Genomic DNA, 22,407 nt, shown 5'->3' with positions numbered 1-22,407 from the left:
TCCCGATGCAATAGAAACCAACACCTGGCTGGATGCTTTTGCGCAAGCGTAAAGAAAAAAGTTCGGCGGCGCTAGCAGACTGCCGCTGGTCACCTTTCACCAGCGAAGTAGGGAGAATTTTTTAGGGGGGCTATTTAAAGAAAACACTGTACCGAGCTCGTCAAAGAACTGAAGTACTCCTTCGTACGGCGGACAGAGGGAGACTGTAATGACCCGCTGCGTTTGTCAGAGACGGAAGATGCGGGGAAATGATATCGTGCGCGGGGAAGTTTGTGTTTACTTACGCCGTGGTAGCTAGCGTGTTGGCCCTGTTAGCCTGTTAGCGAGAAAGGTGCGCTGTGTCTGGACGGGTTAATAGCAACACTTACAAGTCAGCCCAGCTACGTTAAACAGTAGAAACATACTGTATATATCCTGAAGCTAACAACGAGCTGGTGGCAGATGCTGGGGATTGCTCAAACTCTTGAAACATTGGTGCGGGCCACGAGCCGTGAACTCTGCGTGCGCGTGTCAACACGCAGGCAGAAGTTATTTACAAAGAGGGCACTTTGAGCCCTAATCTCAAACGTATAGACCTGCAAAACGTGATTTAAATATTAACTGCCGCCCTCAGTGCGGTTACGAATGACATATCAGGCTTGCGTCCCTGTGCGTGCAAACCATCCTCCTCATCGGACCTAGTACATCGTCCTCGTCCGCAATGGGGCCCCTGTTTAGCCAGTGAGACCCGTAAAAGCGATCTGGAGCCCGTTAGCCATGGGGGGATGTATGGGCAGATACTTAGAAGGCTGGGAAGACTCGCAGAGTCGGGGCTCCTCCAGGAACGGTGGACGAGGAGGTAAGGCAACATTGTGTGGATGTTGTATTAATATGCGGAGAGGTTTCTTTGAAATATAAGAGCTGGAAACTTAAAATCATACAGCAACAGTGTCTCTGTCCGTTGATGATCAGTGATGCCAAAAAAAGAGAAATATTTCGGCGTTGATAGTTTTGTGTTGCTATAACAATAGCAGGTTCAGACTTATCTGAGAGTGCATTTCTGGCCACCACTTGAGATTCGCATCCTTTTTTTGTGTCGTGGCTGCTGTTAAACAGAGGTCGATACCTCTGTTTAACAGCAGCCACGAGAGGGCAGGTGCACGAAATCTCCGTTCACGATTCCTCACACACATGAGGAAACTGGATTCTGCTGTAGCTGTCTGACTTTGATGTGTGCCTCTTCTGTATCAGTAAAAAAGGGCTTGATTCTTTAGCTTTGACGAGGTAGTTTTTCATCTTATCAGTTCAGACTGGTGAAGCTGTATATTCAGATAACATCTGTACCAAAGTTGATGACAGTAAGCTCGTTGGGTGATTTTCGTATATTAAAATCTAGGGCGTAAGCTCTGTGTTGTGGTTACTGTAACAGCGAGCTACGTTACATTAATTCCAGAAGTTGCTCTCTTTTCACATCAGTTTATGTCTGTTGGTTACGGACTTTCCTGGAAGTTAACATAATAATAAACTGCTACTTTGTTAACCAAACTAAAGTTAACCATCAACACACAGGCGCAGTGCAGCTGAATTATTAGACACTGGGAACTTCTACTTTTCCAGAAAACAATGGTGATTATATTTTGTGTGACCTTGTTATGATACAGTCATTATTGGGAGATTAGGGCTTTACAGCCTGGCAGGTTCATGAATGGGGGTCACATAAACACTTTGGGATGGGAAAAGACTTTCCAGCTTTTTCAGATTTCTGTCATATTGCTTTAAAAGCATGCTCGGTTATGTGACTACAGTGCAAGCACACTTGAGCTCAGTGTTTGCCTTAGAGTGGCTGCTCAGGAAACTAAATGTCTGTTATTCATTTGGATGCAGGTTCTGTCCCCTTGATTTGTTACTGCTGGAAAGTTTTTCAGTCCGCCTTTTTCCAGTGGGAATTGTCTCCAGTTTGCATCAGAAAGATGGGAGGTTTTGAAGATGGAGTCCAACTTTCACCATATAAAAAAGGGCGTTGTTTGAATAGACTTTCTGACCCCTGCTTATATAGTTGCATCCTAAAATTAGACTCTAACATAGATTTTTGATGCCAATATGACCTTCAAAGTAAGTTTCTTTGTCGTGTGCCAGAGTAGCTATTTAAAGTTAAAGCTGTCAGAGCCAAGATACCCAGGCTTTCTGGCAGTGGCTTATGTTGATTTCCCAACTTGATTAGACTCAACACGCTCCCTTTGCTAGACAAGGCTTCGATCAAGAACAAGTCACATCATGCCCCGCTGTATCAGTGACTGAGACGGACTTTTCTCTGTTACATACATGCTCATAAAGAAACCCCATTTGATAAGAGGAAGAATTGGATAGCTCATTTGGGATCTCAATTTTTTCGTTTGTTCCAATTTTGTTTGGATGAGAGCTCAATAATTTGTGTTACTATGTTCGTGTTAGGTCTGCCTACCACACGCTTAAAGGAACAAAAAGGAGGCTCGTTTGCATTGTGATGCTGAAAAAAATAATGGAAGAACATGTTTGGACTTTAAATAAAGATCTGCAGAAACCCGTTATAAGATAGTAACGCATTTAGAAGCAGCATGGATGTAACTGAAAGGTGATTAGAAATGCACAATTTCCAGTTTATTTTAAATATTGATTTTTAAAAAGTCAAATATCAATCAGGCTATAAGAGTATACAAAACCTGCTGAATATATATTAACAAGGTTCGCTTGCTAGTTTTGTAAATCACCTAATAATAACGGTAGACTGATTAACCATGATAATGTCAAAGCTCTCAATGATTAGGATCTCAAGAATCAACAAAACAATTCACTGGAAAGTAAGCTGAACTGTAAATGAAAGTGAAACCTGCCCGTTCCAAGGTGGTCTATCTATTTTGAATGTAATTGCTTTAGAAAACCGCTTGATTAAGGAGAAACACATTGTTTTAGTTGACAATGTCTATAATTTACAAGTGTTGTTGTGTTTTTGTTTTTTTAAGCATCTCTGTAACAGTGGTTTACAATTTCAGTAAAAAGCAAATATAGATCAAACCTCAAACCAGCCTTCCCATGAGTGGCTCTCAGCACTGTCTGTATCCAGCTGTCTCAGACTAACCAGAAATCAGCTGGGCTGTTGTATTGTCACGTCTAGGCTGGATTCTGACCTGGAGGCGTTCAAGTCATATTTTCACTTTATTGGCTCGTCTCCTACCGAGCAGGGTTACTGCTACATCAACACATCATCGCTCTGGTTGAACCAAACCCGTTTCACAGCTGTCTCAAGCACATTCCCATTTAAAGGGTGACCGCTATTAGAGTGATCAATCCAGCATAAACAACATAAACATACACATGGACAGAAGTAATGGGCCACACCTCTTAATCTTTGAATGCAGGCTTTGTCACAACGTATATAATCAGTCACATAGTCGTGCCGTCTGCCTTTACAAACAGTTGTGTAAGAATGGGTCGCTCAAAAGAGCTCAAGAGGATGATTTTATAATAGGATGCCACCATTGTGACAAGTCAGTTCATGAAGCCTCTTTCCTCCAAAATATTCCACGATCGACTTTATGTGATCTTTTTGCAAAGTGGAAAGACAGCTGCTCAGCCAGCTAAAGTTAATGAGTGGGGTCCTTCTCTGGTTTTAACATCAGCACAAAAACTGTACACCGGGAACTACAAGGTATGGCACAGCTGAGCAGTTTGTGTTACATGTGGGTGTCCCAGTACTTCTGGCCTTACAGTTTACAGTACATGCTTGGGCTTGATTTTTATTGCATTTATGATTATCTTGTTTTTATGTTTGCTGAATGCCCAAATTATAATTGGAAAAACAAAAATAATTACCCAGTCTCAATATTAAGATTAATTACTTTTGCTCAGAGTTTGCTGAAAATATTCTGTAAAATATTATAGTTGCTTCAGGGATCATTTTCAGATTACAGAGACTCATTGTATCTTTAGTGTAGTGTAAACATTGGTTTGACAAGGAAAAGATCCGCCAGATCCATCCTGGGAGGAGACATGAATCCCTTTGGAGTTGTGTCATGAAGGGCATCCAGCATAAAAACCTGTCAAATCAAACATGCAGAGCAACCCGCTGTGACGACCCCCTGTGAACAAGGGAGCAGCCGAAAGTAGCTTTTAGAGGCTGACTGTATCTTTAGCTGCAGAAAGGTGAAGGAAACAAAGTGGTGATAAGATAAGCAGTTACAGAATGAGCCCATGTTTTTCACCGCACGTGAGTGAGTGTGTGCCAGTACGTCCTCATATTGATTTGGTCAGTGGCAATTCGGTCAGTGTCATCTGGCAGCGGCGTTATCTTTGTTGCTCTTTAAAGGAAGAACGTGGACAACCACACCTTCCCCCCTGATAGTTTGCCTCATTTAAAGGGAATGTGTGCAGCTGTTAAATGTCTTTGCAGGTTCAAAGCAACATCTTGGTAAAGTAAAGCATTTGTTCCTAGCGTTAGGTAATCTTCATCAGCCACCTGTAGTTGTCGGGTGTGCTGTTTTTGCAGCACAAGGAAGCCTTGTTGCTGTTTCTGTTTTATGAGGCATTTCACCGAGTCTCATAAATAGTTCAACCTCATAACGTGACACTTGCTTCTCTGAGCCCATCATGATGAACAACACCTTGATATTGCTTCATGTGTCTGTAATGTGTTGCCTTCTGTTGTTTTGGGGTTTTTTTAAGACACACACACTTATCCCCATAAATTTTATTTCTGTCACTCGCGCTCTCTCACCGTACTGCAGTTTCAGCAGTATTCTCCTATAATGTGAACATTTTTGCACGCGGTCACACTCCCTATTCTTTTTCTATACAGTTTAGCTCACTGTTTATAAGTACAGACACAGTGACACTGATTCATAGGAGTGTACTGCAGCACTGCTGTTTGCCTGCGTGTATCAACCCATCCCCTCTTCTGATGAATTTTGTTAATATTCAAACTTTAAACTCCTGAGCATCTCAGTGGAAGATGAAGAGGATTAACCAGTATGAGGCCAAAGTCTCTGTTACCTTATTTGACCAAAATAAAAAAAAGCTTAATGACTAAGACATTATATGTGCACTACACTGCTCACATAATGTTGAGGTCTGGGCTTTGTGAAGGATAGTATGTGACCGATAGTGTTACACGTACATATTTCCTACCCAGGTATGCTTTTACTGCATTGATAGTGTTTTTGAGATCATTGTCATGGTGAAAAATGCCAACTGTGAATCAATACCATGCAGTACCATTTGGAAAGAGATGGCACTGCTTGGCAGATTATACCCTAATGGTACTTTCCTGTGTTCATAATTCCGTTAGTTTTGAGAAGATCTCCAGCATCACTGACTAAGGGGCAGTAGACTGCTTTAGACCAGGGGTAGGCATCTCCAGGCCTCGAGGGCCGGTGTCCTGCAGGTTTTAGATCTCACCCTGGGTCAACACACCTGAATCAAATGATTAGTTCATTACCAGGCTTCTGGAAAACTTCAAGACATGTTGAGGAGGTAATTTAACCATTTAAATCAGCTGTGTTGGATCAAGGACACATCTAAAACCTGCAGGACACCGGCCCTTGAAGCCTGGAGTTGCCTACCCCTGCTGTAGACATTGCCCTTTGCACCACTCCTGACCTCATCTGTACTTACTGATAACACTTTGAACCAAAAATCTCATATCTGGATTCATCCAGCAAAGACCTTTGCCAAGTCTTTGCTGGCTTGTCTGCTATTATTCTTAAGAACATGACTTTTAGACACTTAATTTGCTGTAGATGACATTCAAGGCCACTCCATTTATCTTTGGTCTTCCACCTGTCAGGTTTCCTCTTTAGGAATCAACTTTTAGGGCAACATTACAATGCTGTGCCTGTCAAAATGTGTAATCTTTGGCATTGTTCATAGATTCAGCAAAAGAAATGGGTATTTCGTGCTTTGGTGACAGGCTGCTAGTAACAAAGTGCCTAAAGAAGCCATTCACAATTGGCTCTTTTCTAAGTTGCCTGTTAGGCACAAAACTGGTTCATTCCTTGAGTTAGAAGCCTTTTTGATGCTTGAATGATTTATAGGTCGTTGTTAAATGGCTTAACAAGCAAACAGAAAAGGAGTAGGGTCCAAAGAAAACCTTTGCAAGACCTTCAGAAAGCCGGGAGAGCTATTGCTCAAGATCCCATTAAAAATTACAAGTCTGGTTTCTTGGAAGCAAAATATAAAGAAATAAGGGCTGGCTCAAGACTTTAGAACAGCCCTGTACTAACCAATAGATATAAATGCAGAATAAAGTGACACAGACTGTGGGAGGAACAAAACTGTTTGCAATAGCTGTAGGCAAAACATGCAAAACTTGAAAAGAAGACATTTAAGTAGTTGTTGTTGTTGTAATACAAGCCTCTTTTGTATGACGCGTTTTGCAAGTGTTACGTCACGTTGCCTCGGCAGAATGGAAACAGATAGTTGAGGATTTACAGCATGTGTTTCATCTTAGAAATGAGGAGGTCTTTATGGTGTACCCAAGTTTTATAGAGCCATGTTGCACAATGGAGTTTTCAATGAGCTCATGAGAGTTTGGAATCTCATAGTGCCTTTAATGTATGCAGTGTTTATTACTGATGATACTGATGCAATAAGCTTCTAAGAGCCAGCATGTTCCATGTTAAGGGCTATGAGCTACAAAATAGGAGCAGGTGGACCTGTCGGTAGCTTTTCTGAGCTGAGTGATCTGTAAACAGAGCATATAAAGACAGTGGCGGCACTATTGTAGTAATAATGCATGTGTTTTTTGGGGTTTTTTTAAGTACCATTACAGATGCTTTAAAAACACTTTTAAACTACAGAGGCGGGCCGTGTCTTTAACTGCAGAAAGCTGAATGATGTAGCGTGGTGATAAGATGACTGGCTACGGGGTTGAGCCCACTTGGGTGTCCTGTACACCAGCGGTCCCCAACCCCCGGGCCTCGGACCGGTACCGGTCCGTGAGTCGTTTGGTACCGGGCCGCGAGAGTTGAGGCTAAGGTGTGAAATGTATGGTTTTGAGGGTTTTTATCGGTTTTCAGCGTTATTTTGTTATCGTTTTTATCGTTAACTCGGTTTTCCTGGGTCTTTTCACGTGTGTTATGAATAAATCTTCTTTTTTTCGGTACCGGTACTAGTTTTATTTTGTTGTATTTATCCGCGACACCTTAAAGGCCGGTCCGTGAAAATATTGTCGAGCATAAACCGGTCCGTGGCGCAAAAAAGGTTGGGGACCGCTGCTGTACACTGTGTACGTCCACGTTGACATAACTGCAATATGTCTATAGCTCACAAATGTCAAACACATCTTCACATCATGGGCCACATACAGCCTAATCAGACCAGTGATACTCCTTTCTGTCAGTATACAGAAGTTTAACCATACATTGAATCCCTCAGATATCTTCATATTAAGGAAAGAAGTACTACAACCTTTCTTCATCATGTAGAAAAACTTACTTTTGAAATTGTAAGTTAAAGAAATCTGTCACCATCACTCTGTGGAACCAAGTTGTACATATTAGGTGTGTAAAATCACAGAAAAAAATGGTTGTTACTCTGTAATAATATGACATTTTTTAACCAGGACCCATAAATAAATTTTTTAAAAAAGCAAAAACAAAAACATTTGTGTTGTAGGTAGAGAAAAAAATCTACTTTTCTGCCATTTCATTCTGTATGAATTACTTATTTACCTGGTTTAGTATATATTGCCATGGAGGTTTTCATCAGTAATGCTATAAAATTTATGAAAATAAAGCTAAAACTAGGGATGTTCCTAGTGACTAATTTCTTAGCGTACTTTTCCCCTTCATTTAGTCAACTAACTAACTATTCTAAAATGAAGAAACAAGTTAAATTTGTCAAAAACTCTCTACACAAAGGCATTTTAAGCATTTAACACATTCTTTAATCAATCATGTTGCTTAACTGTGCAGCACCTTGGTTATGAGCATTATGAGCATTTCATGTTCTCCAGAAAAACACTTTTTCACCTGTTGAAAATGTGACAAATTATCATCAGAAAAACAAATAAACTGTGACTGAAAAGTGTGGCACATTGTGCTGTGTGTTATGAATGATGCACGCTGTTCCATATTCATGCCAACCACTTCAATAAAAGTTTAAATCTAAAATAACGAAACGATAGAACGATAGCAATTTTTTTTTTCTGTTTATCTGGAGTCGGGGCGCAGGGGCAGCAGCCTATGCAGAGAAGCCCAGACCTTGCTCTCGCCTGCAATCTGATCCGCTTAATCTGGGGAACGTTGTACCATTCCTAGGCCATCCGATAGATATAATCTCTCCAGCATATCTGGTGCCTCCTCTCAGCAAGACATGCCCGGTCACCCAGAAACCTCACCCAGAAACTGCCCGCCTTTCCTTTCGATGTGGAGTAGCAGCGGCCCTGAGCCCATCCTGAATGGCTGAACTTCTCACTCTATCGCTCAGGGAAAAACCATGCACCCCTGGGTGAAAGTCCATTTCCGCCGCTTGTATCCACGATTTCGTGCTTTTACCTTTAAAAGGACTAACAATATTTGTGTTAATAATAAGATCAGTCCCAAGATTGGTGCATTCATGCTGTTTCTCAACAATGATCCTCCATCTGATGGCAGATGGCTGCATAACATTTGGGACACAGCAATTAATCGGCATTGGATATCAATTCAAATGTTTTTGGCTCTCATGGACACCACAGGCCTTTTTTTTTTAATTTTTGCTCAGTGGTAGTGAGGAACCTGCTTTGCTTTACTTGGGATTCACTCGCCTTTAAATGCTAATCCTACACCAGGATTACTTGTCCTGAGCCTCCTGCACTATAGATAATTAGTCTGGAAGAAAGGCAACTCTGCATGCGAGGTGTCCCTTTTGTATGCTGTATTTTCCATCAGTCCACTCTTCAATGTGTGGCAGCTGTGACGCAGGCATTAGCAACTATAGGCAAGTTTAGTACTCAGTTTTATTGTCGAGCTTTTACATTGATTTATAGCTTCATGTATTTTATTTCTGGACATCCGTAGCTTCAGTCAGAGGAATTTTATGCCGGCTATAATACAAACAGGTGTGGAAAATCACTGGAAGTTTCAATGATGGGTGGCTGATCCTAGCCTGTTGTCCTTATGCTTTCCCTCCAGATCAGTCAGTGTTCTCCTGGCCTAGGTGTGCTCTGTATTAATACTGAATAGTGGGAAACATGAAGGTAAGGTTACATAGACAGATATAGAGTAAGCATACGCTTCATGGATACAGCAAACTCTGAATGACCTCCTAATTTTAGATTGAGAAGACATGTTAGGGTGGGGTAGGACGATCTTTCTCTGATGACAGCTCGAGTTTCTGTCTGGCAGTTCTGTTTATTACAGTGAGGAGATGAAAGAACAGAGTTAAGGCTGAGCTTTCCTCATTAGCCAAGCTGCCTGCTCTCTGCATTCGGCATTTACACATGATAATGAGGGTTGTGAAAACGACTTCCACTGACTGTCGTGTTTGGATTCCTGTTGTTTCTTCCTCCATTTTTACAATACTAAGAAGGGAAATAAATTGTACATGTGGGTGAATTAATCAACACTTGTTTTGTAATGAGAGGACCTCATGCTGTGTTCAAATGTTACCTTAAATTGGGTGTTTTCAGAATTCTGCCTCTGACCTTAGAATTTAGTGGGGTGTTTGTTTTATTTGTTGCGTATTATGAGTGTGAAACTTCAGCATTAAATTAATACACTCCTCTACCTTTACAGGGCGTAACGAGCCTCTGAAAAAAGATCGTCCTAAGTGGAAGAGTGACTACCCGATGACGGAGGGCCAGCTACGGAGCAAGCGGGATGAATTTTGGGACACGGCGCCGGCCTTCGAGGGCCGCAAGGAAATCTGGGATGCTCTGAAAGCAGCCGCTGTGGCCTTGGAGTGTAACGACCATGAATTAGCTCAGGCTATAGTGGATGGAGCCAGCATCACACTGCCACACGGTGAGGACAGAACACACACAGTATACTTATACAGTACAGTTCTCACCTCACTCTCACATAGGCTGCTTAAACCAGACTTAACTTACAATGTGACCTGTTTTTCTGTGGCATCCTCTTCTCAGGTACCCTGACAGAGTGTTACGATGAACTTGGGAATCGCTACCAGCTGCCCGTCTACTGCCTGGCACCACCCATCAACCTCATCTCAGAGCGTAGTGATGAAGACCCCAGCGACAGCCCTGAACCCCCAGCAGCATCCAAGAAGGAATTCCAGCTCAAGGTACCACGACTAGTACATCTCCTGTAAGACACGGGTCACGTTACCAACTGATTAGGACTAAATGGTGTCATCTGCATATTAATCCACACTGTAAACACTGTACTCAATGTAATCAAATAGATGTACTGGTCTAATATTAATTGACTATGTGCACGAGACAATGCTAACTTCCTGGTTTGAGACCGGATGTGGGGTTGTGCATTTCCGGTAGCTTTACTTTGCGGTCAATCGCTACTGCGAAGATATCCTCCAAAATCATGTCCAAAACTCGAAAACGGAAAGATTGCGTTAAGTTACAAAGAGGAGAAGGTGGGAACACTCACCACTGTTGTGTCATAAAAAAAATCTAATGATCAATTTTGACGTTTAAAGCGTTTCGATCGATCAGTTGTTTACATCACTCAACACAAGCAGAACTGCATTACTGCATGCAGAAGACACATCGTCCACATTCAGAAGCACATCTCTGTATAGTGACTGGTCTTATGATTTAAACAGGCAAATGTTCAGCATTCAAACTACAGGTGAAGAATAGTCAAACCAGATGTTTCCCCCGTTATGTCGATATCAGCTAGTCAAGTACACACCTACACAGCATGTTAACAAACCGTGAAAAAAGCCACACACAAAATGAATGATTGCTGGTAAGGGTTTCTATACATTAGTATTTACGAAGGGTATGTTGTGACTTACCTTCGGTCCCTCGCTATAACGCGGTTCACCTTTCACCTCGCTGTTTCGCGGATTTTTTAGTGCAAGTTTGCATGCTTTTTTTTTTTTACGTCACATTGTGTCCTGCGTCCTGATCGCTGCAGACGATCTCCTCCGTGACGTCTCTCCTGTACAGTACAGAATCGCTGCATCGATCGCTAGCAGTGTGACTCTGAAGTGCAGTACTGTATGTCCACGATGTCCACGAAACGTTTTGCACCGTCAAAAAATAAAATTGGCTACTTGATTTCACCTATCGCTGGTTATTTTTAGAACATAACACCAGCGATAAATGAGGGACAGCTGAGAAATATAACATTTGAATCCATTTTCTCTTTTGCTCTGAGGCGTGGGGGAAAAATATCGACAAGTCGATGAACATCATTTACAGATATATTGGGTAAATGCCCAAGACATCTATAGAAATGTAAATCGCCGCTTGATTCATTCATTTGCTTAACTTGTTTTGGACCGTAAACCAGGCGCGAATAGGACACCGGAAACAAAGCTCCCCACAGGCGTTTACGCACCGGAAGTAGCATATGCTAACGTGCACATAGTCAATTCAGAGTAACTGATTAAGTTTAGACGAATATTCAGTTGGGTATGTTGGCAACTCAAGAGGCAATGGTTGCCTCAGTCTGTGTTTTGGGGTTTTCCTTGAAGTTTGCATAAAAAACGAAATATGTAAATCTCCATATAGTCATGCCAAAACTACAGTTCCAAGGTTTTGCATATCAGAACATGCTAAAAAGTGATCTAGTCCTCGAGCAAGTCATAAAAACTGATAGAATTGACTTTTTATACTGCCATTAATCATGCAATAAAAAAATGCAGAAACAGTGTGTGAAATGCTGAGTACACCACTGCTTCCACAACAATTAAGGGGGTAGATAGCAGCCAGGTGCTAGTAATTTGAATGGATTTGTTTGCTGGTCAGCAAGTGTGAGCACTTCTATAAAAGCAGAAGTTTTAGTAGTTTGCTATTCTGCAGCATTCAGGTGTGTGTTGACACAGTTCCAGACAGAAAAGACAGCATTATTCGTACCTACAGTTCATTTAGTCTGCTCCAAATCAGTTGATGACTTTGTAAACTTGTAGCTTTTGCTTGTATTTTGGTTTCTTTTTGCACACAGAAAAATCTATATTAATTCCAAGTGAACCAAAATGTTTCACTGCAAGTCAAGTGAGAGTGTTCAGTTTGCTGATTGGCCAGATGTGTCTGAGCTGAGAACAACTAAAGTAAATACAAGAAGAAGGTGCTGTGCTCCCGACTATTGAACATAACCATGAAGAATTTACAATCACGTCACAACTAGTTGCCTGTCTGTACAGACCTTTGTACATCTATATTACCTTGCCTCATCCCAGAATACAAAGCATACAAGGGTCCAGGAAGATTTTAGCTCAAGCCTACAGCATTTGCACCATAAAGAAAGTGTTCTGGAGTTCATTTGGAACCACACCAAGACCAGCTCCTCCACAGTGGTGTGGTTGTTTTTGTCCGCACCCAAGTGCGATTGCCGTGGTCACACCTGCACAAACGAACCGCAAGGGGGAAAACGAACTAGTTCAATTTAAATGGACCAAACACTGCAGATATGAAAACACCCTAAGAGAAACAACAATTGCTTCCACCTATGTGGGAAGGGTTATGAGGCCATTTCCAGTGACAAAGATGACTCTCACGTGGAAAACAATTATGTCAGCCACCATTCTTCCCAGCAGTGGAAGTAACAGAAAATTCCCCCCACGTCTCAGACTCTACAGCCCTACTTTAACATTTAACATGCTGAAGTGAACTGTTAAAGTTCTTGACAGAACAACTAGACAAAGACTGAACAAAGTCTCTTCTCTCTAAAAAGAACAAGGCAGCATGTCTTAGGTTTCAAGAACTGCTAAAGTCTAGGTAATTTTTTATTATGTTCTGATATGGAAAACCTTAATATTAGTAGAGTGTGACTACATCTGGGTCAAATCATCATTAATGTTGTGGCTGTGCTTCTCCTGATTAATTGTTAAACTGCTGCAGATTGACAGGCTCTGGGAAAGTCGATGTAGTTACACATTACTCTGTTTTTGTGTTAGCTAGCTGTTTGAGCCGGTTTATCAGCAGCTGGTTTCACCTTTGGACAGAAAAACAGATTTCATCCAACATTTACTTCCTGTGGTTATGAGTCATATCCTCATATGTGCCTAATAAGTGCAAACAGATGCTAGAGAAGCTTATGTACTAACATTCATGCAGCTTTTGACATTTATTAAGACTTCTTACGGGGTTAAAACTGTAAAATGCCAACACAAAACAAGCCACGGACCAGTTTTTGAGTTCTTTGGATTTGGAACTTGGCTCACCTCTCCATGCAGCATTGTTAGCTCACTCTTCTGCTCCCTGCTCCCCTGTAGGTGCGGCTGTCCACAGGAAAGGACTTGCGTCTCAGCGTCAGCATGGTTGACACCATAGGCCAGCTGAAGAAGCAACTGCAAGCCCAGGAAGACATCGACGCCGTTCACCAGCGCTGGTTCTTCTCCGGGAAGCTGCTCACGGACAAGACGCGGCTGCAAGACACTAAGATCCAGAAGGACTTTGTGATCCAGGTCATCGTCAACCCACAGGCACTCCAAGCCCCCAAACCATCACCACCGACAACCACCGCCTCCTCACCTGTGCCCGAGTAACCGAGGACCGTCAGAGGAGCGATGCAGTCTGTGATGGACCAGAGGTGCCTCCCAATGCTGGATAACTTATTCTTCTTGACAAAAGCTACTGTTACTGAAAGAGAAATAAACTGTGAGGGTGAAACAAACAAAAACAGACAAAGAAGAAACTGAAAAGTGCTGCTTTTTTTTTTTTTTTCCTTTTTTCTAAATGTCCCTGTGTGTGCACGTGTGTGTTTTTTGGGGGGGATCTGCTGAGTCGTTCCAGTCATCACACTAACCAGAGATGCCTGTCATCGTTGCATATTAAAGCAGAGCTCCTCGCGCTGGTGTGCAAGCCTTTTCTCAGTGCACAGAACGTGCACATCAGAGCTGCACATGCAGACTCTGCCTTTGCCCTTTAGCCTGCTAACACAGTGCCAACAGAGGAACTGCAGAGGCGTTGGTTCTAGAGCGTATTTCTGCTATGACACCTATAAACTCAGCACTGTTGCTCTCTTTCTCCTCCACAGAAACAGGAAAGGAAAGCAGGAAAAAAGAAACGTGCTGAATATTCTTTTTTTTCCCTTTCCCTTACTAAGGAAATAAAGTCAACTGGGCTTTTTTTTTGCACATTTAAAGATTAGTACTATACTTTTGTGGTAGTTTGTGTGCCTTCTACAAGACAAAAGGGGGGGGGGGGTAATCACCTGCAATTTTACTGTTGGGCTAATATATCTTCTTTTTTTTTTGTTTGTTTTTTTAGATTCAGGAACTTTTAGATGGACCTAAGCTATAAGTGTTGCCTTTATTTCTTTTAAAAGATTTCGTAAGTCTTGCAGACAGAAGAGAATGTTTGTGTATGTGTGTGGGTGTGTGTGTGTGGAGGGGGTGTGCGACAAGATTACGAAGCTGACCCATACGATGCATTGAGAGTCGAGACTGGACTAAAAGTCATAGCTTAAGTGATTAATGTCATTGATTTAAGGGAAAGCGGAATTCCCTTGAAAAAAGTGTCGTCTTAACCGCTGCGTTGCTGACTGCGCAGTGACGCCCCGACTAGCAGGAGGGAGCAGCACAGGCCTTATTAAATTTGATCAGATCAGTTGTTTATGGTCACTTCTTTTGTTTTGTTTTTCCCCTTCCACCACCGGATGAATGTAAATCCAGCTTTTTTTGCTCTCGATGTGGTCTGGTAATGTTGAACAATAAAAGAAAGAAAGGAGGGGAAAACGGGCATTTTCTCTTCACCAGCAGGTATGATACGGAGCGGCGAGTGAAAACAAAAAGCTCAAGCTGATTTCTTTTTTTCTTTTTTTTTCTCCCTTCAGTAAAACTGGCCATACTGGTGATCCCCTACATATCATGACTGTTGCTTACAAACACACCCCAGGGATTTCCACACGATGTCCAGTTTGCTTCTCATGTAAAAGCAGTTGTTTAAGGCCTTCTGTGTGGCAGGAAGGCCCCACAGAGTGATTTTAAAAAAAAGGTGGATTTGGGAACTAAGCATTCATTTAGCAAACTCAGCGTATGGCAGTAGGCGAGGTATGGTCTTAAGCAGGCAGGGAAAGGGAAATGCAGCATGCTGCTTTATGGGATTTTTTTTTAGGGGGGCACTAATACTGCTGGAGTTTTCCTTTAACAAATTTTAATTTAATCATATTTTCACAGATCTGACTGGAAAGCTAAAAATAAAACAAACCAAAATCTGTGCTTCAAGGCGAGAATGTTTTTTTTCTGTGGTGGCTTTCCTGTAAGCTGGTGTCGATTCAGAGAACAAGGAGAGGTTTTTCCGAGCTTGTTTGTCTGTCTTAGTTTCACACTGAGCGGTGAGCACGCACTGCCTGTTTTCTTTACATCATAGCACATCTGTTAGTGTTCATGCCCCGACTCTAACCGGCTTTTGAAGAGCAACAATAATTGTTTGGAGGGAAGAGAGCCATCAGGTTTGTCGCCAGCCGCAGCGGTCACCAGAGGAAACAAACGAGTGAGATGTGATATCTGTATGTAAATCTGCAGACTTTGCAGACGAGCTGCAAGATCTTTGGCAGTGGAACATTTTCACTTTTTATTTATAGCTGCTAGCAGTCCGGAGTTCACTCGACTTCGCTCACCTTAAGCAGTCTTTGTTTGTATGTACCCATGGAGAGCATTAGCTATCATCTGGGAACTTTTTAAATTTAACAGTATTCATAACTGATGACCAGTGCACAAAATAAGCTTGGCAGATGCTGGAATCCCTGAAAAATTGGATGTTGTCACGAGAGGCTGGACTCCCAGATTGTGGGGCTGTTTTGTTTGTAGCTCATCATTCATCTCCCTCATGCTGGACCATCTGAATCCACTTTAAATCTCTGTGGCTGTGTTCACACTGGAGCTCAGTGAAGATGATTTTGCCTGAATAATAGCCATGGATCACTCGGTGGGAAAAACACCATGCTTTATTATCACAATCACCCTTTCTTGTATTTGCAATCAGAGATATGAGACTGCTTTCCTGAGCAGTGTGTTTGCACAAGAGTCTGTATGGGAGGAAAAATAAAAGCCATAATCCTGATCATGACATTTATGTCACTGCGTAGCACACCCCAGCTGATTTTCTTTTCTCTTTTTTTCTTTTCTTCAGTGACTCATTTCAAACTCAAAGTGCATTTAAGCTACTTTTTTTTTCTGTTGTCCTGTTTCTGCACACAAAGGAGGAAAGCCAAAGATACAAGAGCACTCTGTGCATCAGTTCCAGGTCACGTTGCAGAATAACGCATCAGCTGGTTCACTGTCACAAACGTCCACAGCTGGACGAGCTTTGTTTTCATTCTCCGCTCCTGTCGCACAAATATCCTGCATCATCAGCATCGCGGAGGTAATAAAACTGACCTGAGCCACAGCAGCAGTTCACCACATCAAGATGATGTTCCTTCTCTCTTTGTCTAGCCACTTTTCAGCCTTGTGGTTCATTAACTTGTGTGTGTTTTAAGGATGTTTTTCTTTCCTCCTTCACCTTTTACCTGTGGTTCCTAAAGGGATATGTTTTGTAACTATCGTATGCAAACTTGAACAAGCGTTTGTCTCTGTATGTGCAATACAATAGACATAGACCTCATCAGTTTCGTGTCTGATTTCTGCTTTTTGCTGATATCCAACAGCACCAGCCGTGAGTATTGTCAAAAGGTACAATCTGAAGTGCTGCAATCACCTGTGTTTGTGTTGTCTCTTTAAAATGTGTTGCTAGCTGTCGCCTTGACCGCCCCGTCCCCACGGGCTCTTAATATTTCTAGAGTAAATATCTAAAGATTAAAATTTGCCTACACAGTTTAATTTTAGTGTCCATTTAGCATTCTGCGGCGCTCATCTCGGCCGTTAAGGTTAGTGTCGTCGGACTTGAGGGTGCTCTGCTGACAGTTTTAATTATGGCATCTCCTGTTATGCCATTCTTGCTGAAGTAAGCTTGTTTGCTTGCTCCGTGTCTTCAATTTGTCCTCTTTATTAATGTCTTTGAGACTTTGAGCACTGACCATTGTCCGACATTAAAGGGACCACATGTTATTACACTGTAAAGTGCTTTAAGGTGCCCTCAGAGAACTGCAAACAGGACCCCTGATCGACAGTATACAAACTACTAAAGCCCATCCCCCTCCCATTAATGGTTCAATATGCCAATTAAAGGCAAAGTGTAAATATCTGTATGGTTGCATCATAGGAGTGTGCTTCAAAGCACAGCCAGACATTTAGTTATTGCATTATTTAGCCCCCTAAACCTAGAACCCTAATCACAACCTTGGTTATTTTTTATTAATTGTCTTTGTTAAACCAGGCTCTGTGCACACTCACCATATCATATAAAATATGGACATGGCTTGTAGGACTAAAAACTGAAGCCTACACTTAAGTGCCTTAAACCGGTATTGTTTTTAACGGCCACCAGGGGGCCACGACTGTGGTTGCATAAAAAGATTTCTCATCCTATAGTCGTCAATGGGAAACCATTCCTTGTCCAGGTTAAAGGGGAGCCTAAAAACACTGGCTTACCTCGCTAACACATTAATCTTGCGCCGTAGCACACCCCTCTTGGGTTACTCTGGAAATTCTCTTGTTATCAGTCTTTCTGATATGCTGTTGCACATATAGGTCAGACAGAATTTAAGACAGGTTTGTGTTTTGCGTTGTTGCTCTAATCACTGCTCTGCAGCTTTGTGAACTAACCCAGAGAAAAATGTTACCACTCACAATAGTCTTTTCTTTGTCTCATTAGATACAAGTTACTGAAATCTGTTCCCATAAGGAGATAACTTATCCTCTCAACCTTAGAATAAGAGGAAAGATGAGATAAAATTCCAATTCTGAGGCGTGAGATTAAGCACTAATACATGTTTGTCAGTCGAGTTGTGTTTTGGAGCTCACTCTTAAAGTAACAGCGGGTAATTCAAGATAAAGATGACTTAAGATAATCTGTGAAGATGCATCAGCACAGGCAACATGTGTGTTTATTTAGCCCCCCCCCCCCTTCTGTCCTGAACCACTTCACCTCCTTTAGTTTGAGTTGAGTCCAGTGACTCATCTTTTTCAGCGAAATGTAATCACAGTTTACGAGAAGTCAAGCACTCAAAAATGTGATAAAGTAGTGCTTAAATCAACTTTATGATATTTTTGAGCATCTGGAGATGTTTTTAAATGGGCAGGGACTTGAGAGCAAATCCTTTAACCACACTTTGAGGTGATTCTCAACTGCAGACTGTATAAAAAAACATGGACATAGTTTTCAGGTCTTAACAGTGACAATGTGAACATGCCTTAAACCTGCATTCTCTTATATATCCAGCAGGGGGCTGCTACTGTCAGTGTAGCAGAAATCCAGCTGCATAGAATCTTTGCATGAAAATTACCCTACTTCTCCCATGATCTACAATCTCACTAAACATTTTCCTGGTGAACTTTATGGGCTCAGTCACTAGTTTCAAGTCTACATTCATACAGACTGATGTTCATTTTGTAAGTTGTGTTTATTAAGAGTCAAATTCATGTTTATGTTTATTGCGCATCACCTCCAGTTTTAAACACGAAAATCCTTGATGGTCATAACTTAGGGGTGACGTCACTGCGGCTACGTCCAGCTTTTATATACAGTCTGTGTTCTCATCAGATGCCGTTTAGCCTCTTTCGTCATTTGCTGAGCACTCTCAGTGTGTCGAACTTCAATCGAGCAATGCAAATGGACACTGATCACACACACTCAGTACTGGTCTCAAACTCCTTGGAATAGTGCTGCGTATCTGCAAACATGTAAGACTTGACTGAAATAAATATGTGACATCAGGGACATATGTTCATGATACCCAGGAATTAAATTCCATGTAAAGCTGGTTATAAAAGCCATAACAAGCTAGCGATATTTATTAAAATTCTTTTTTTTTTTTGTGGCTATTAACACTCCACACATTACTATTAAAAAACTTTAATTATTCTGGCACAAGAGCAGCCATATGTAAAGCACTCAAAAAAGGAAATGAAAAAAAAGAAAAATAGAGAGATCCTAATACATATTTTTGAAATTGTCCACACCATCCAAGTGCATAAAAAAAAACCAAGCGTCTTTTAATGAATATGTCTTGAATGACATCTGCAAAATAATTTTACCTTTGTTGGGTTCATTTTTGTGCTGACTTCTTTTTAAAACATAATTTTAAAAGGTTGAATAAAATCAAACTATTATACAAATGAAGCATGTGTTTGTGTTTTTATTCCAGAAATAAGGATATATATTTTTTTGGTTTTCTTTCATTCTTTACCACAAGATGGCGCTGTGCTCCAAAGCAAACACTTGAGTGAGCTGGTCCCAGCAGAGGTGGATGAAACACTGCGTGATTTACAGGATGTGTGTTTCTCAAAAACAGTACTGCTGAAATAAAGAGGTTCAGGGAAAGAGTTGTGGAGTACAAAAATTCCTTTTTAGTGGAAAACCGTTGCATTTTAGCATTTTCACATGCTTGCCTCATAGCTTTTGTAGGAATTATAATTCATAAGCTGATAAAAGTATTGACTTTCATAAACATACTTTAAAGCCCTTTCAAAATAAGGGAATTCTAATCAGCAGGGGTGTTATAGACCTGTTAAAGTACTTGGGATTCTGTTGTATCCCACTTTTTAGATGCTTGACATTAATATTTCTGCACTGCAGAAGTGTGGATGGCAAAACAATCAGACAGTCTTTCCAGAAGGTTCCCCTGTTGAAGTTCTGGTTTCTGTAGGTGGCGCTCTTCTCTTATGCAGCTGACCTGTGGTGAGCAGACTGTACAACTGTAAAATGCATCACTTCCTGTCTAGGAGGTAGGAAACCGCAGGGAGTGCAGTGTTAACCCCCCCCCCCCCCAAACCTTCAGTTTTTGGTGCCGTAAATAATAAACATAGGCATTTATCATTTTTCTACTGCACTTTTGTTTTAAAGGCCTACATTTTTAAGAGGGAACTTGTAGCGCAGCTATGGGCTGCCTCTTTCTCAGTCTCTGCAAATACAGTCAACAGAGGGTCTCCGGAGGGTTGTGGTGCACCAGGCCTGGAAAAAGCCCCTTTTGACAGTGGAATTTCACAGGGAGCGCTGTGTTTGCGGTCACTCGTCCAAGTCTTATTCTACACTCTGTTCCCCCACAGACAGTCCCAGGATGACCCTGACTCCACAGCAGAGAGGATTTGAAAACTTGGACAGACACAGATGCCCAAGGGGTCCTAACATTGTCATGGAGACTGGATGTCAGTCATATTGTTTTATGTAACCTTCCAAATTGAATGTACGACGTTCAATTTTTTTTCTCTGTGCCGCAAAACCACTGTAGTGGACATCATAAATTTTTACACTAATCCTCCCCAATGAACGGCAAACTCTGAACTTTTACAGGATCAATTTAATACGCAGTACTCACAGGCCTGACAGGAAGAGGTGAACCAAAAATGCAAGTGAAAATCCACATTTGCTGACCCCCAGTAGACATAGACATGCTGTTCTGCTCAAAGCTGGAAATTCCCAAGTTATTCACTGTAATTCTAAGGCTTCTGCTCCTATTGACTGTTACCTTATTGTGCAAACCTAAAGCTTGCTGGTCAGTAAGGATGTTTGCAAATGAGTCACTTTGATAATTTCCAGCTGCACAACTGAGATTAATTTTCTAGTCAGTTTATGGATTTACTGTCATGATTGAATAAATATTTGTTCTTCACTTTAGGTGAATTCCATTTTATTCATACAGTGGTAATTCAAAACATTGATCTTGACCATAGAGTGTTGCAGTTATCCTCTATAAACAAGTACTTGGCGATGGTGGGGAAGAAGAAGTCTCTTTCAAACAGAGTCTATTCAGTTTTGATGCATTCTCAATCATCCAGGAAAGTAAATCTCCAAAAGTTGATTCTGTTCATCTGGACGTAGCGTCTTCAGTGGGAGAAATGTTTCATCACTCATCCAAGAGACTTCTTCAACATCCTTGCTAAAGGGTTGAATTTTGCGTCACTTAAGCGTTGGAGGTAGTCCGTAAGAGATTACAGGATGACACCAACCTCAGCAACAGGACCACTCTCAGCATCAACCAAGTGTGTTTGCTTTTGGAACTGTGTCTTCATTCCACCTACTTCACATACAAGGGTCAGTTCCACAGGCAGAAACATGGGTGTGCCATGGGCTCCCCAGTTTCACCCATCGTGGCCAATTTGTACATGGAAGAAGTGGAAAAGAGGGCTTTGCTATCCTACCCTGGAACACCACCAAGCCATTGGTTCAGATATGTGGATGACACCTGGGTCAAAATCAAATCTCAGGATGTACCACAATTCACAGATCACATTAACTCGGTGGACCGACACATCAAATTCACCAGGGAGGATATGAAAAGTGGCAGGTTAGCCTTCTTAGACTGTGAGATCATCAGTAATGGGGGACATCTAAAAGCTGACGTGTACCGTAAACCTACACATACGGATCAGTATCTAAGGTTTGACTCTCATCATCCACTGGAGCACAAACTGGGTGTCATCAGGACGCTACAACACAGAGCGAACACCATCCCCACTGACACAGCGGCCAGGGAGGCAGAAGAACAGCACATCAAGAAGGCCCTGAGTAAATGTGGTTATCCCAGCTGGACTTTTGTCAAAGCTGGAAAGGCACCTAAAGAAAGCTCCAGCCGATCCAGGAGAGAAGGACAACCGCTGCCTAAGCGAAAACCTGTAGTGATCCCATATGTGTCAGGAGTATCGGAGCAGTTGAGACACATTTTTTCTAAACACGGCGTCTCTGTGGCTTTTAAACCCCAAAACACGCTGCGCCAAAAATTGGTCCACCCCAAGCATCGGGTCCCCCGACACAAACAGAGTAACATAGTGTACGCTGTTAAGTGCCAGGAGGATTGCCGGGATTTATACATTGGGGAAACCAAACAACCTTTGGCGAAGCAGATGGCACAACGCAGAAGAGCTACCTCGTCAGGCCAGGACTCTGCAGTCTATTTACACCTACAGGCCAGTGGACACTCTTTCAAGGATGAGGATGTAACATCCTGGACAGGGAGGAACGCTGGTTTGAGCGCAGAGTCAAGGAGGCCATTTACGTGAAAAGGGAAAGACCATCACTGAATTGAGGAGGGGGCCTAAGGGTACATCTTTTGCCATCTTACAATGCTGTGATTGCAGCCATTCCCCAACTCTCTGTGAATGGTACTCATGGCCATTGATCAGTGGTCTTTGATCAGTGGTCTTTGATCAGTGGGTTTTGGTCAGTGCTTGTTGATCAATGGTCATGAGAATTTGCATAATTAAGATTAAGGAACTGACCTCTCAGCC

General features: G+C 41.9%; 1 protein-coding gene across 1 annotated transcript; it reads left to right on the top strand.

The window, feature by feature from the left end:
- The first annotated feature begins 45 nt into the window (after positions 1–45).
- ubtd1b (ubiquitin domain containing 1b) lies at positions 46–16,690 on the top strand. The gene is made up of 4 exons (XM_084938194.1): positions 46–838; positions 9,729–9,956; positions 10,079–10,236; positions 13,354–16,690. Exons 1-4 carry the CDS (start codon positions 757–759, stop codon positions 13,624–13,626), a joined length of 741 nt encoding a protein of 246 aa, XP_084794320.1. The 5' UTR covers positions 46–756; the 3' UTR covers positions 13,627–16,690.
- The last annotated feature ends 5,717 nt before the right edge of the window (positions 16,691–22,407 follow it).

Source organism: Perissodus microlepis, chromosome 8 (assembly GCF_051167445.1).
Source record: "Perissodus microlepis isolate ML-2025 ecotype Zambia chromosome 8, ASM5116744v1, whole genome shotgun sequence".
NCBI lineage: Eukaryota > Metazoa > Chordata > Actinopteri > Cichliformes > Cichlidae > Perissodus > Perissodus microlepis.
This window is presented reverse-complemented; position numbering and strand designations above follow the sequence as displayed.